This window comes from Gallinula chloropus (assembly GCF_964237585.1).
Source record: "Gallinula chloropus genome assembly, chromosome: 6".
NCBI lineage: Eukaryota > Metazoa > Chordata > Aves > Gruiformes > Rallidae > Gallinula > Gallinula chloropus.
In genome coordinates this window covers 28,206,830-28,221,540 of record NC_140091.1, presented here as the reverse complement: position 1 = coordinate 28,221,540, position 14,711 = coordinate 28,206,830, and the positions used below count along the sequence as shown (strand labels likewise).

The window sequence follows — 14,711 nt, the reverse complement described above, 5'->3', positions numbered from 1 at the left end:
GCATAAAACTTATAAGCTGCCATAAAGGAATATTGGCATCTGGGATTTTCCAGGCATTGGAAGATATTCCACATTTCAGTGAGTTCTGGAAACACCCTCAGCATAGGCAGCTTTGGTACAGAATATATATGTAAACATGAGAGAGGAGACTTCAAGGTCAGGAATTGCAGGTTTCTTTACAATAAATAAATGTTTGTAATGAGGCTGAAGTGTACTCAGGCTAGGATGGACACACAGCTGATTCACTCTCTGTCAGAGAAAGTCTGCTCTTGTAACACAACTAAGGCATGCATACTGAATTATTATTAGTAGCGCTTTTAATGCAGGCAGAGTATTTCAGGGGAGAATCCATACTGATTTTGTTTACCCTTTCATTAATAAAATCTGTTGTTTTTCTCTTAGTAGAAGCAGGAGACTGAATTAGAGGAGCCTTTTGCCTAATCCAATAAGGATAGATATTGGCTTTTTTTTTTTTTCTGTTGCCAGGCCTTTTAGAAACTATTCATCTGGATTGAGAATCTTTTGCTTCTTCTTACCATTTCTTTCATTACTATAATAAAGAGGAAAGAAACAGGATGTGGGCTTGAATTCACAGTCAATAAAGGATGAATAGGAGGCTGGATCTGCCATATTCCCAGTAGCAACCTAATGAATAATGATTACTTCCTTCAAATAAGAGAAAACAATAAATAAAAAGTGTGACTGTCATAGTAGATATACCTGATCTCCCGAGTTTTAAAAGACTGAGTTTCCATTTCTTTATTACATTTAGCTTTTCTTAGCCAACTTACAATTCAGTATATTTTTTTTACAAATTTGACAATAAAAATCCAAGTTTACCATCTTTAAAATCTGTCAAGTATGTAGTTAGACAAGTTCTACAGTGGTACAGTACCAGGTTTTGGAAACTGCATAGTTATCCATGAGTTATCTCAAAACTAACTAACTTACATTCAGACAGGTATCAAAACAGAGTCCTAGAGCTAGTCTGCAGTTTTTAGGTTTTTATCATATTAATGAGGATTTTTTAATTACTTCTTATTATTTATGTTAAGAAGATAACTGTGAACTGCATTCTATCACTCAGAAATAAAATATATGTGTACTTGGTCATAATCAATACTTCTCCAATTCCTATCCTGACTCTACTGGGTTAGTTGCTTCTTATGCATATTTAAGATACATTTGGATAATGATTTTTTCAATTGTTAATTCGGTTGAAGGAGCATGGGTGGTTTACACAACTCTTACACCCTTAAAAGTGTTTCATAACCATTGCAAGAACATTAAGCATGATGTTACAAAGCATATCATATAAATTGTACTAAATTAGAAGTTCGCATTTTAATTTTCCAGCATAACATGTAGTTTCTGAATATCAAATAGATTACTTAATTATTCCTCCTGAGAAAGGATAGTTATGTAGTATTACCTAAGTAACACCCTGTAGGTGATGAGTATCTAGTGGTTGAAGTGCCGAGCACACGATTTCCTTTCCTGAATAGCTACTGACTCCTTGTGTCCAAACCCTCAGACTCCAGCAGGCTCTTACTGCAATAGTATTGACACAGTGACGCTGGAATGCCAAGGTTTACTCCGTTTGCCGTCAAAGTTCTGGGGTAGGCTGAAAGCACACACAATTACAGACAGTTCTTCAGACTTACAGACTGTGTAAGTGTGTACAGACCTTCTTATAGAAACACACTCAGCTGAATGCTGTCCACAGCGGGAACTCTACTTGCACAATCTCCATGACAAGAGTTTTATTGTAGGTCCAGTTCTCATTTCACAAAACACAGCAGCAGGAGTAGAAAGAGTCTCACTCACTTTCAGCAAATATTTATATTCAGATGCCCATTTCATAAGATCCTATTCTACTTAACAAGATGTTCTGCAGTTTCTGGAAGTCACATGGCATATTGGAAACTTATTTTTATAAGCTTGAGATTTTGCAACCATTATCTGCATGTAATGTACTTATCTTTGGGGAAGGAAAACACTTATATTAGACACTATGGGTAAGCAATAATTATATAATCTAATACCATGATTCAGGATCAAACTACAGTTGGAACACAGAAAAAAGTGAATTCCCTTCTAGCAGAAGAGAAATTCAGAATTCATTTCTGACATGGTAGGATTGCTATGCAGGGAAAGAAAGAGTTCTGCACCCCTTACCTCAGCTTGTATTCTAACTCCCACAAAACCAAAGAGCTTGATTCCAATCATCTTGAAGTAATCTGTATCTTTTCCTTTGGTACTGTTATTCTGAAAAAAATAGGGAGAGTGTTGTATGAAAATATGCCGTCTCTGCAAAGAAAATAGTCTGGAAAACCAGAAATGTTTATATTGGACACTCTAATGAAGTGACATTAGAGTTGCAAAAATGTCAGAGATACCTCTTACAGCATTAATTTTGTCTCTGAGTATTAAGAGACTACAATGTCCAGAACTATCTTTTTCTTTTCTGTCCAGTCCAGGAATACGTTTCTCCATGATCTACTGCATTCATAGGATCATTTGTTACCAGCTAAGAATAGCAAGTATACTTCTCTACTGACTTACTTAAAAGACAGCACAACAACATCTTCTTTCCAATCAGTATTTCTCCCTCATTCATTTCACTCTATTGTATACAATTCATCATTTCTATATCCTGAAATTAAGTGATTTCCACTTCTAAGCCTTCTGTACAGAATGAAAGGTGCAGATTGAAACTTGTCAATATAATTCTAAATTTCATATATTACACATGGTATATTGTACCAGATTATACAATTTTAACATTTAAAAATTGCACACCTACTTAACCTAGTAATTTTTCCCCCTATTTTAATGCTGTACATGAAAAATTGTTTTTCATACAAGAAACATTTAGGTTTTATAGAAGACCTGAGAAAGCATCACAGAGCTTGGAGAAAATTGAAGAATTTGATTTTCAGTAACTTAAGACCTCAGTTTCAGGGTGTTTGGAATGGATAGGAATTTTATTATTGGTCAGAAAGTGTTTCTACACTCATTTACTTGGTGTCATTTCTGCTCATCCCGTGTTCTTTGCCTCCTGATAATTGTTTACACAAGAATCAGAGGTCCAGTCAGAAAGGTTTCTAGGTCATCAATAAGGTGGTTAGCAACAACTTCACCTTTTGTAGCAGCAGACTACACAGCTCAGACTACACAGCAAATAAAATTCAGAGGATGTGTTATCATTCAGAACTCAACACACAGTATTTCCATATGTATCTGATGCAGTGAATTAAAAAAACTCATTTTACTATCACCCCAGTTATCAGTATTCAATGTACAGTTTTTTGAAGTGTAAATTGAGTATTTCATTATTCTATGTATAACAGTTCTGCAAGAACTAAGAATAGTTTTCCTATCAATGTCTAAATTTACAACACAGAACAAAGCTGCGTCTGGCTGTATATCAGCGCCCTACAGAAGACAGAACACCCCATGACTTCTCATTGTATGCAAAATTGTTTGCCTCTTTGCAAAGCAAGACATTCTACAGTTACAGCCATAGTACTAACATTGAGGACCTAAGACTAGCACCAGCTTAATATTAACAGTTTTGGCAAGTAGTGAACACTTTTTGCCAATTTCAGGACAAACCTCTATGCATTTATTAGTCTTCTAAGGGATATTACATGCCTCTCAGAGAGACTGAAGTATGAACTGCCCTATAGCCACATTTTATTTTGGTGCAAAGATTGAGGATGTTTCTTTATACATGTGGGTGAACTCTTTCATATCTTCATTTCCTTAAGCAGATAGTTACAGGCACTATAGTCTTAAAATATGTCTCAAATACCTGCCATGTATTTCCTGGAAAGTTAACACAATTGTCTTCTTCAGTATTTCACTGTATTTGAATTTTAACTAGAGATATTAGTACAGTTAATAGCTGATGATCTATTCATTTTGATGATTGATGATTCCAATTTTTTTTTAGAAAGAGAAAAAGTCTTTAACAGCATCATCAGAAAAATTCAAAATAATATAAACTGCAATTGGCAGTACAGAACAATCAAATAATAATTTAATAAAAAATAATAATTTGTAATTTTTTCTAATATCGCCATTCTGTAGTAGGAAATCTGGAACACATCAAGGTTCTTGGGTGGTATGAACTCCTGGGAACACTTAATTAATATGCATAATTACAATGTTTCTTAGTTATTTCAGATGTAGCTTCCGAAGTATTTAAGTGCTGAGCCTGTACTGCAGAATTTCATCGAATTTGATAAAATTAATCCACATTGATTTCAGCATAATCATTAGCTAGTCCCTGTAGCTAGCTACTTAAAACACAACAAAGTAGTTATACAAGTTGAAGCTCAAAGTTAAAGTCCAAAGAAAGCCCTGCTGTTAGCTGTTACCTTATCATCTCTAACTTTTGGCTTCTGCTCCTGGGGCATTGTTTTAGACCTCAAGAGGTTGTAACTCTAAGCAATAATTTTCTAAAAGTAAAAATGAGGAAACCAGACATATTTTGAAATACCGATAAATGAAAATACAAACCAATATAAAAGAGATTATCAGTCATTGATTACAAATAAGGACAGTTAATGCACAGAACTTGCAAACTGCTGTTGCTTTCTATGCCCATTTCTATGACATGCTACTGCAGCACGAAAAAAAACCCCAACAACTTAATCTCAGGGGTTATTATTGCAGTATTTCTGTACTGCATGTAGAGCTAGGTTATTTACCAAGAGTAGTTAGTTTTGGCACATAAAATACTCAAGCAAACAAAGATTCCAGGAATTAGAAAGAAAACTTCCCGTAAAACTAAGATTTGAACTCTCAATAGTTCAAATGATACCCAAACTAAACATAACTCATCTTCAGAGATTATATGTTACTATCTTTACTTCTTGTTTTTCAAGTATAGCAGTAGTACAGTGTTTAAAATTACACTTCTGTTCTCAGTAAGTTTGTAATAAATTTTGTGATTCTACTTTTACTTTAGCAGATCCATAGTTTGGGTTACTGCAGGCTTTTTAGTAACAATATATATCCTTTCCATTGAATCAGGGTTTGGGGTTTTTTGGGGTTTTTTTTTGCTGTAACTGCTCACTTAGATCCACCATGAAAAAGATGGCTTTGCTGAGTTCACAGGAAACCTAACAGAATTGTTATAGAACTGTTATGCTGAAATTGCCCCTGTGCATTTTCTCTGTATTTATTATTCCAAAGGTTTATTTTCTCCACAAGAAATAACTGGTGAGCATTGCTTTTGCTGAACATTCCATGGAATGAAAGAGGAAGAGGAAGTACACAAGGACAAGGAGATAAAAATACCACTATAAAACATCAAAACAGCCAAAAGATGAAGTCCAAGCTACTGCATATTTCATTATGTCAGGAAAAATGAGGAAGCAGACAACAGCATACGTTGTCTGTATTGGTACATGCAGCATTTACACATCTTTAAAAAACAATGCTGAACACTAAATTTACACGAAAAAAAGAAGTTAATGCTACTTTTCATATAAAGAATTAGGTTATATTAAAATATATCAACAGGTTGTGGGGAATGGAGCAACTAAACCATGTGGACTTGGCCTCACGAAAAGTCATTAACTTTGTATTGCACTCTCTATGCACTGTAATTAGGTACCAAAACAGATGGGAACAAGGTATAGATGCTGAGTGATTTTTCTTTAGAGGCACTGGTGGTGACATTAAAGTGTAATATTCTTGGGGGAGGAGTAAGAGGTAATAATTTCATTTGGCAATCAGACTTTGATAATATTGTCTCTGAAAAGTTAGTTTTTTCTACAGTCTTGTGATCTCTAGTTCTAGTACAAACAAAAGGCAGAGCAGCAAAACATTCAGTAAAATTAAGACATGGTAACCTAATTTTAGATTTATCATTCCCTTGTTTTCAGGGTTAGGGCTTCAAGAACAATTTGGTAGAACCTCATATGATATGCAAGTAGTTTTGAGGAAATAATTTAATTTTTTGAACAAGTTGTTAGAAGAGCTGAATTTCTGCTTCAGCAAAGAAGAAATAGCTGCCATGTCTTACTGACTTGAATATTGTTAACTAAATGTGAGAAGCTCTGGCTTATGCCCACTGAGTTCAACAAGAAACAGCTTGAATCCACAACATTTTGGATCAGGCACAAAATAATTTTGATGGCTTCAAGGAATATATAGGACTGTAAGGGAATACAACTGATAAAATGAAATCTTGGCCTCACTAAATTCAATGGGATTTTTACCGTTGACTTATAAAAGGCTGAAATAGTTAATGGTGTATTAACTTAATTCAGTTAAAGTATGACTGAGCAGGCTGGCTCTGGAAATCTCATGAAGAATAAAATGATAAAGAAAATATTTCCTTCAAGACTTGAGTCTTCCTACTAGCAAGCTATTACGTTTTTGAAAGGTTTTACAAAAAGAAGAACAAAAAGAAACAATTCTCATTTCTGGAAAACGTGAAATAAGCCCTAGGGCACCCTAGTCCATCCTGTCAAATACAAAGGGTGAAACTGACCCTTCCATGTATGCAAACACCAGAGAGCAGTGTCAGAAAAAAATATATCCCTACCAATGACAGCATCACACATTATCTTACAATTGCATCAATCTGTAGGTAGTTACCATGCTCAGTGGAGTAGTGCAATAGTGCTGCTATGTAGGAGCCGCATTGCTGGTTCAGTGTGATTGCTGCTCTCCTGGCCCCTGTGAGTTTAGTTCCTGAAGTCAAGGTTATGTGTTTTAGAGATGTACCCAACAAAAGACAACTAAAGAGAAGAAAATGCACCAAGGTGATCAGGAATAATAACAATGAAGAATTAAAAATCCATCAGCACTCTGCTTTTAAAATTACACATAACTTGTTGAAAATTGATATTAAAACAGCTGCTTTTTCCATACTTGGATGACTCTGCAGTATACTCCATTATTTAAAACTAACAATGGAAAAGGATTTAGCTGAAAAACTTCCTTGTCTGAGACCAAAAGAAAGCTGCATTATCATAATTCCTTACAAACCTTCTGTTCATATTTTCAGGGACAAAAATACAATTACCATTTTTGTCAAAAATAGACAAAAAAGAGAAAGAAAAAGAAAAACTGGGAACACAGTGAAATTATGGAACATCTAGATTACAACTCCAGTGAAAAATGTGGGACAAATTGGATGGGAATCTAAAAGTATCAGTTCTGACTGAAGCATGAAACTTATGCAAACAACAGGGAAAAAAACCCCACCCTTTTTAGAACATTTTGAGATGTGTGAAAACTACAAATGCTAGAACTGTGAAAAGGAAACTGGGAATTTGATCCATATGTTCTGGAAATGCCACTGCCCACAGCTAAATTATTTTTGGAGAACAGAACAGAGAACAGAAGAACAACTGCTAAAGCTGTTATAAACACAGGGTCTCCCTGGTGATGCAAAGAGCTTATCATGGCAGATATTAACGACTGACTATTACCATCTGGATACCACATATTAAGAAGTCATTTTGGTATGTTCTAGAATAAATACTAAGGAATAAGATATTATCAATTCTCTCTAATTGTCTGAAGAGAAAGCATTCTGATAACTCCAAGGGGGAAAAAAAACCACTTTTCAGGGTGGTTCAAACATTGATTTTCTTCACATAGGTGAATATCATTTCAAAGCCTGAAATGCTATAATTAATTCCATATATTAGGGAGTATCATACTTTAAGCTTGGGAATCTCTTTATCATGGTATATTTTTTTCAAAGTGAAATATTTTTAGAATCTGCAACATTTGAAGTAGCAGTAAGACCTGTGGACAGATTCTGCTATTCCTTTTCAAAACCACAAGCACATAACACGGATTACAAGAGAAGTAATTGCTAATTACCTTGGGTTACCATCATTTACTTGTTCACAGGAATGTGTAAACTTCATTCATTCTGCTATTCAAAGACAACCAAGACTTCTATTTCTCTTCTGTACTTTCAGCAAGCAGAATCTTATAATCAGTTGGCATCTTCCACCTTCTACCTGAAGGCTGACCAAGAACAGTTATTCCTCTGACAATTCCACAGGCTGCAGTCCTTGTATTCAATTTATTCCAGACAGTCAGAAAACATTTGTAGCACTGTCCTAGGACACAACTTAACGAGTTCATGATAATAACAGAAAGGGACAGAGACCAACATAAAGAGCAAGTGTTTTAAAGAAAATAATATGTGCATTTTCCTGGCCATACTGAAAAAGTTAAAAGATGTTTATGAAAAATTCTCAATGGTGGCAACTACATACCATCTGTTTTGTTCTGGTTTAGAAAGGCATTGCATCAATCCATGATGTTCTATATACCACCTCTCCCTCACAACATCCACTAAGCAAACCTAGCAACAAAGTTGTGACTATCACATTTAAATAATAATTTTAAAAGTTTCTTTTATTACAAATGACATTTTAAAAATTTATTAATAATGCACTTCTGGGTTCATACTAATTTTTACTCTTTGAAAAACTGTCATTGCTAAGCAATTTATGAATTCTGAAAATAATTCTCTGTTCATATAATCATCAAACTTGAACTGACCCTAAGTACAGTTTTTATTTTTCGTGTCTCTATTCATTCTTTTCTACGTAGTATTTGTGGAATTCAGCATCTGGAACGAGCAGGAAACAGGTTGACTCTCTTTGACTCCCTTTATTTCTGCATAGTGACATTTTCCACTGTGGGCTTTGGGGATGTTACACCCAAGATATGGCCTTCAAAGCTGCTTGTTGTCATTATGATCTGTGTTGCTCTTGTGGTGTTGCCCATCCAGGTAAGTGTGGATTTTTCTTCTCTTTAGAATTGTTTTTAAAACAAAAGAATAATAACTGAAATATTGCATAGTTATTATTATTGCATATAAGATACCCTCCTAGGCTGATTCTTTTTTTCCTTTTTCTGTTCTCCTATAGTCTAGATTTATAATAAAAACCAGAGCACTAATAACAGCTCGAAGTGCTGGGCAAAGCTTTCTGTTCCTGTCATGTACCACAGAGCCCCTTCCTTCATCCTGAGATATGGATTTGTTATTAGTGGAGCAATTTAAAAAAAAAATCAACAGTAGCCAGCACTTTCTTTATGAGTACAGCATTTCCTCTACAGGCTCTCCCTGTTTCTAATCTTGGTTCTCTCCACTTCCTATTTTACAGCTCGGGGCTAGCTTGAAACAAATCTCATTAAATCTGCAACTCAAGCAAACTTGGTTTACAGCTGTGTGTGTCAGTGCACACCCACACAGAACCAACAGCACAGTTAGGAATGTTTGACACCTACTTAGGTTTAGGACTTCTAACAGTTTCAACAGGAAAAGGCTGATTTATGAATATTAAAGTATTTCAAGGAGTGAATAAGTTTCATTAAATTTGTACCAAACATTTCCCAGCTTATTAGTTGAGGCTTGATGACAGAAACCCTGAGGTTACATGGGAAGCCCTGCCAAGACATTAACTGTTCCACACTTGGTGATCTCCCAGACCTTGTGCCACGAAAAGATGTGGAGAGACATTGTGCATGATTATCAAAACTTATGGTATCCCTGCTAAACCATGAAGCTCCAAAGTTTCTCATACAGCCGTAGTTTCTCGTCTCTGCTTCTCTGAGAGAGAACTAGAGCTCACTGTGAGCAAAGAAGATGGAAACCTGGGGAGGTTGGAAGCTCAAGCTTTCACTATTAATCTTCTTGAAAGTATTTGATTATTTTAATTATACCTAAATAGTTAATGCTTGCATACACAGACATAGGTACCAACACAATTCTATTTTCACTCAGTGGAAATTCAGTAAAATATATATTTTATTGAAAACCAAAATTTGCTTTAAGAAATTTGGAATTTCATAGGAAATAGAAATTTCATTTTTCAAGTAGTTCTGAGAGACACTACAAGCATAAAAGCTCTGCATTACCAGTAAATAACCTGGAATCTACAGCTCTTTCCCATAAATTTACCTATTATTAGCTATTTTATTTTATAGCTTTGTAGTGATAATGGGGCTTCATATAGTTTTCCATACACAGAATCTGGGAAGCATTCACTCCTGAGCTTTTGTCCTGCTATGATATGAAAATCAGTCATTATTCATGATTCAGTCTCTCCATCAGTTGAATGTGGATGAGAAAAAGCAGGTATCACACAGATAGAGTTAAGTTGAGCTCAGTATTAAATGCATATTACTTAGAAGAACCTTTCAAACGGTGTTTGTATGTTTTATTACAGACTTTTACAATGGCAGTGACTTGCAGTATTCTCTTTAGTCTAAAGGATTAAGACTACTAGAGCAATGTTTCTTGTCAGCCTGCATATATTGTTCAGCTGGCAAAGGCAAATTTGCTGTTATTAACAGCTGCTGTGTATTCATAAGACAGATAAGAGTATATCAGAAGGACGCTTTCAGGCATTGGAAATTTTCTGAGAAGAGTTACTGCCAAAACCAAGTAAAATGGTGTTTCTATCTGAGTTTCTATACTCATGGTATACATTTAAGTGTGTGAAAATTCAACCTTTAAGGGAAGCATTTTAGGTGACATGGCATCAGAAAGAGAGAGCTCAGAGGTATAGAATACCTCTACTTTCTAAAATCTTGAGATTTACTGTAACCTCATGATATTTTAATGGTTTTACCCTGCCATTTGTGTATGCTAGAAACTGACTCTACTGCCATGTTTTTCAATTGTTATTATTCATCTCACCCCCTTACTAGAGAACTTTTTACAAACAAAAGGACATTGTGGGTAAGGGCAGCTTTTCAGAGATGTGAGATGAACAATGCAACATTATTAAGCCGGCATACAGCTGTACTGCATATCTGCTTGTCTACATTTCACTGACAACTGGCATCTCTTGCAGTTTGAACAGCTGGCATATTTGTGGATGGAGAGACAAAAGTCTGGTGGCAACTACAGTCGACACAGAGCTCAGACAGAAAAACACGTTGTGCTGTGCGTTAGCTCTCTGAAGATTGACTTACTTATGGATTTCTTAAATGAGTTCTATGCTCACCCCAGATTACAGGTACAAACAATGAAAAAACCCACACCAAAACCCTCAAAACACTGATTTCCTCAGCCTTCTGAAATAGTCTTTAATTTCTAAAACTGAATTTGGGAATAGCTGACAGAATTTGGAATCCATAATTGCAATAAGCAGCTGAGACAGTATGGAGACATTAATTTTAAATTGAGCTAAATGGACTCAATATAATTATTGTCTTATTGACTTATGCCAGTCTTTTTTTTTGAAAAAATATTTCCAGAACAATTTCTTGTATTCTACCTCAAAAGAGGAAAGATATGAAAACTAAAACTACTCAAAATGTTTTTCCTGTCGTTTCGAGACTGGATCCAAAGCTTCTCACAAGTCAAAGTGTCTTTTGGCTTTTGCATGTTCCTTTTTTTTTTTGTGTTAGGAAAACCCTTTGGAATTGTTGAAATTAAGAAAGAAACAGACACACGTTAAAGGACAAACATTGTGAAAGATTACACACAAGAGGTTTTCTTAGTGTACGCAGATTCCCCAGCTAATGCAAACGCATCATATGACTTGATCACATAAAAAGCTTATTTTATATGGAAGAGCAATTTAGATTCATTATCATTAGCTTTGCTACAAACCATTTCTTTTACTAAATCTTCTCTATGTCTTTTGCTAAGTTACCTGTGGTACACCATGCTTCATTAAGTAGTGCAGAAAAAATCACAATGCAATCCTCAAATTGCTGAGCTGCAATTTGTCAAATCCCAAATCCAAAATATTCCTCGGAATAATTAGCTGGTAAGGTGTATAAGCAAATGCACAAAGAAACCCAGTTCTTTGTAGATGCAAACACAAATTGAAATCCAAAATTTAGTTAAGTAGCCTGAAGAATGAATCAGGCTTTGTGATACACTGGAGACAAAAAAGTCCTAGGACTACTTATGTGGCCTAAAATAGCTCATAAAAATTCCCAACACAGTTGAATGTAAACTGAAGGATACAGGTGATGCGCTGGATCTAATATGCTCAGCCTTCTGCCAAAGTCTGCACGTGCTAAGGAAGACTTCCATAACAAGGCTGTTCTAAGCTCTCAGTCTCTTCTCACATTCCATGTATCTCCTGTTTTCAAGTGTATGCACATGTACACTCCAGGACAACCTTATTTTTTCCTATCAAGGAATGTAGTACATCAAACAGGGTTTCTACCTGTGCATTAATGTAGAGGAAGAAATTTGGGGGAAGATAATTTTACTTCAATTATTGAAAACTTACATTTTCCAGATAGAATGTCAGAATATTTGTCTCTAAAATAACCCTATGCTCATATGGAAACAAAATGTTTGTAAATGGACTTTAGTTGGCACCCTGGAATCTTTTGTGAGCAGTTGACAACTGTACAGCCATTTTTATTACACAAACACAGGCATTCAAATAACTTTTGTCAATTAAATTTGAGAAGTATCAGACATTCTTGACATCCTGAGTCTCTATTGACTCATTCTCTAGCAACAATAAACGGTAACTTAAAATAATGTGACTATTCCCCCTTATGTTTTTGACAGGACTATTATGTCGTTATTTTGTGTCCTACTGAGATGGATGCTCAGGTCCGAAGGGTGTTACAAATCCCAATGTGGTCCCAAAGAGTTATCTATCTGCAAGGCTCAGCACTAAAAGATCAAGACCTGCTGAGAGCTAAGTAGGCAAATATTGACCAATATTGCTTTTTACTTTTGTTTTACTCATATTGTTTGATCATTAAGTTTGACAATTAACTGAAGCTGTGCTATAAAGAAATAACATGTATTTAGAAAGCAAGACTCTTTGATATAATCAGTTTTTCTTAATATCTGAAAATTTTCACGGAACAAATATTTGTAAGCTCTTTCATTTGACCAATTTTTTCTTCACTGTCTTTTCTGTCTCAGTTTTTAAAGGTATTGAAACAGTGCCTGTGGTTTCTTCTGAAAAAGCAGCACAGAAAATTCCAAAACTGACAGAAATGCTAGAATTTTCTTCTGCTCTTTGCAGCAAAGATGGTAAATGTGATGGTAGATCTCCTGACCAACTGAAGGGGAAAAAAGTAAACAGAAATAATTACCACCCTTTGAATCCTTGCACAGTTTTGTTTTCTTCCTAAATTCAGCCCTGTAGTTTAGGCAACTCCTGTACTACACCTCCATGTACTTTCTCTTCCTTCAGGGCCTTCCTCTTACTGCATACTTCCACACTTCTAAAAATTCCTCTCTGGCAGTCAGTAGTGAATGATGTTAATCAAAACACATCAGTCAAACGAGGTTCCTCAACCCCCACCCCCCATTGCTTAATCTCAGGAAGATGTGAAGGAATTCACTGTGGAATTCACACATCTTTAAACTTTGCAAGGAGAGAGAAAGGTGATTCTTAGCAAATGACTGATTTAACTTATCTTCATTGCTCTTTGTAAGAACTTATTCAGCAATTAGCATAAATGTCTAAAATTAAGCCAATACTTGTCTGAGTATTTGTGTCATTCAGCCTTCTTTAGCCCAGGAGAGTTATTTCCAAGAATCTAATCTGTCTAGTTAGCAGTGTTAACCTTCTCAGATTTCCACCACTGAAGAAACAACTACTTCTCTATCTGTTTAAAATTTTAAAAAACAATAAAGCTTTTTCCAGGATTAGGAATGTTCTTTTAGAGAAAGGTTCCTCTTTTTTGCTTTCTTGATAATTTCAAGAAGGAATTAATGTGGGGATTTAGCTGGCATTTGTTCTACACATTAAGAGAAGAAAAATTAGTCTGTTCCCTAAAGATAATCTTGAATTTCACTTATAATAACCTGGAGGTAGTCAACTGTGGAACTGTGCTCTTTCCTGCAGAACATGTAATTGAATGTACCTGTCATAGAATAATTTTCAACCTCTCCTGAGTGAAGAAGCATAGTGAGAATTTAATAGAACATTCAGTATGAAATATAAGCCAGTACCTAAGATATTTGCTGTATTTCTTTTCTAATGAGAGGATAATCTGCTGAGAAGATAACAAGGCACATGGTAAACGTCACATAAATAAAGTAATGGTTACCAACAACAACAAAAAATAACAAAGTGTCTCATTATCAAAAGGTATACATGTATGTGAAAGTCAGTGTCCAAATGACATAAACTTGTGTGAAAAAGTGAAGGGAATTATCAGAAGTTGGCTGACTGCATAAGAGGTAACCAGTGAGTTGTCTAAACAGTGTATTTTTCTTTATATGCTGTCTTACACAATTTGACTACAAAAATGATGTTTGTTCTTGGTTCCTATCATTGAGAGCTTCACTGTGCAAAATATTTGGTGTTCTCTGGAGAGTGCTTATGTGCCCAGTTTAAACAAAGAAACAAACCCAGAACAAACTCTGTCATTAGGTAGCACACTGATACTTATATTGTTCATCAGCATGAATGGAAACTTTACAACTAATTCAGCATTTGAAACAACACAACAGCTGATTAAAACAGTTCTCACTGTCCAAACAGACTAGCACTGGAAAGTGAGTAACACTACAATGCTTGATTTCCTGCCCCTACAGCTTTCTCCCATGTTCTGTCATGACTCCAAGTATTTTTTCTCTCTCCTTCCACTTTCTTTAATGAACCATCACAAGTCTTAATCCTCTGCACATCCAATCTTTTTCTTTACCTTAAACTTTTTCCTTTCACAATTTTTTCTTCAAGTGGTTGAGTCACCATTCCTGGAGGTGTATTAGA

The 14,711-nt window shown here is 35.2% G+C and overlaps 1 protein-coding gene across 3 annotated transcripts in view; it reads left to right on the top strand.

Moving 5' to 3' along the window:
• KCNT2 (potassium sodium-activated channel subfamily T member 2) overlaps positions 1–14,711 on the top strand; it is a gene marked incomplete at its 5' end in the record, with an annotated part of 130,764 nt that overhangs the window by 63,796 nt on the left and 52,257 nt on the right. For all 3 annotated transcript variants that reach the window (XM_084266334.1, XM_084266333.1, XM_084266332.1), the window contains 3 exons: positions 8,602–8,782; positions 10,854–11,018; positions 12,542–12,678. In XM_084266334.1, the coding sequence (XP_084122460.1) occupies positions 8,602–8,782; positions 10,854–11,018; positions 12,542–12,678 (483 nt within the window). The remainder of the gene's footprint in view (positions 1–8,601; positions 8,783–10,853; positions 11,019–12,541; positions 12,679–14,711) is intronic.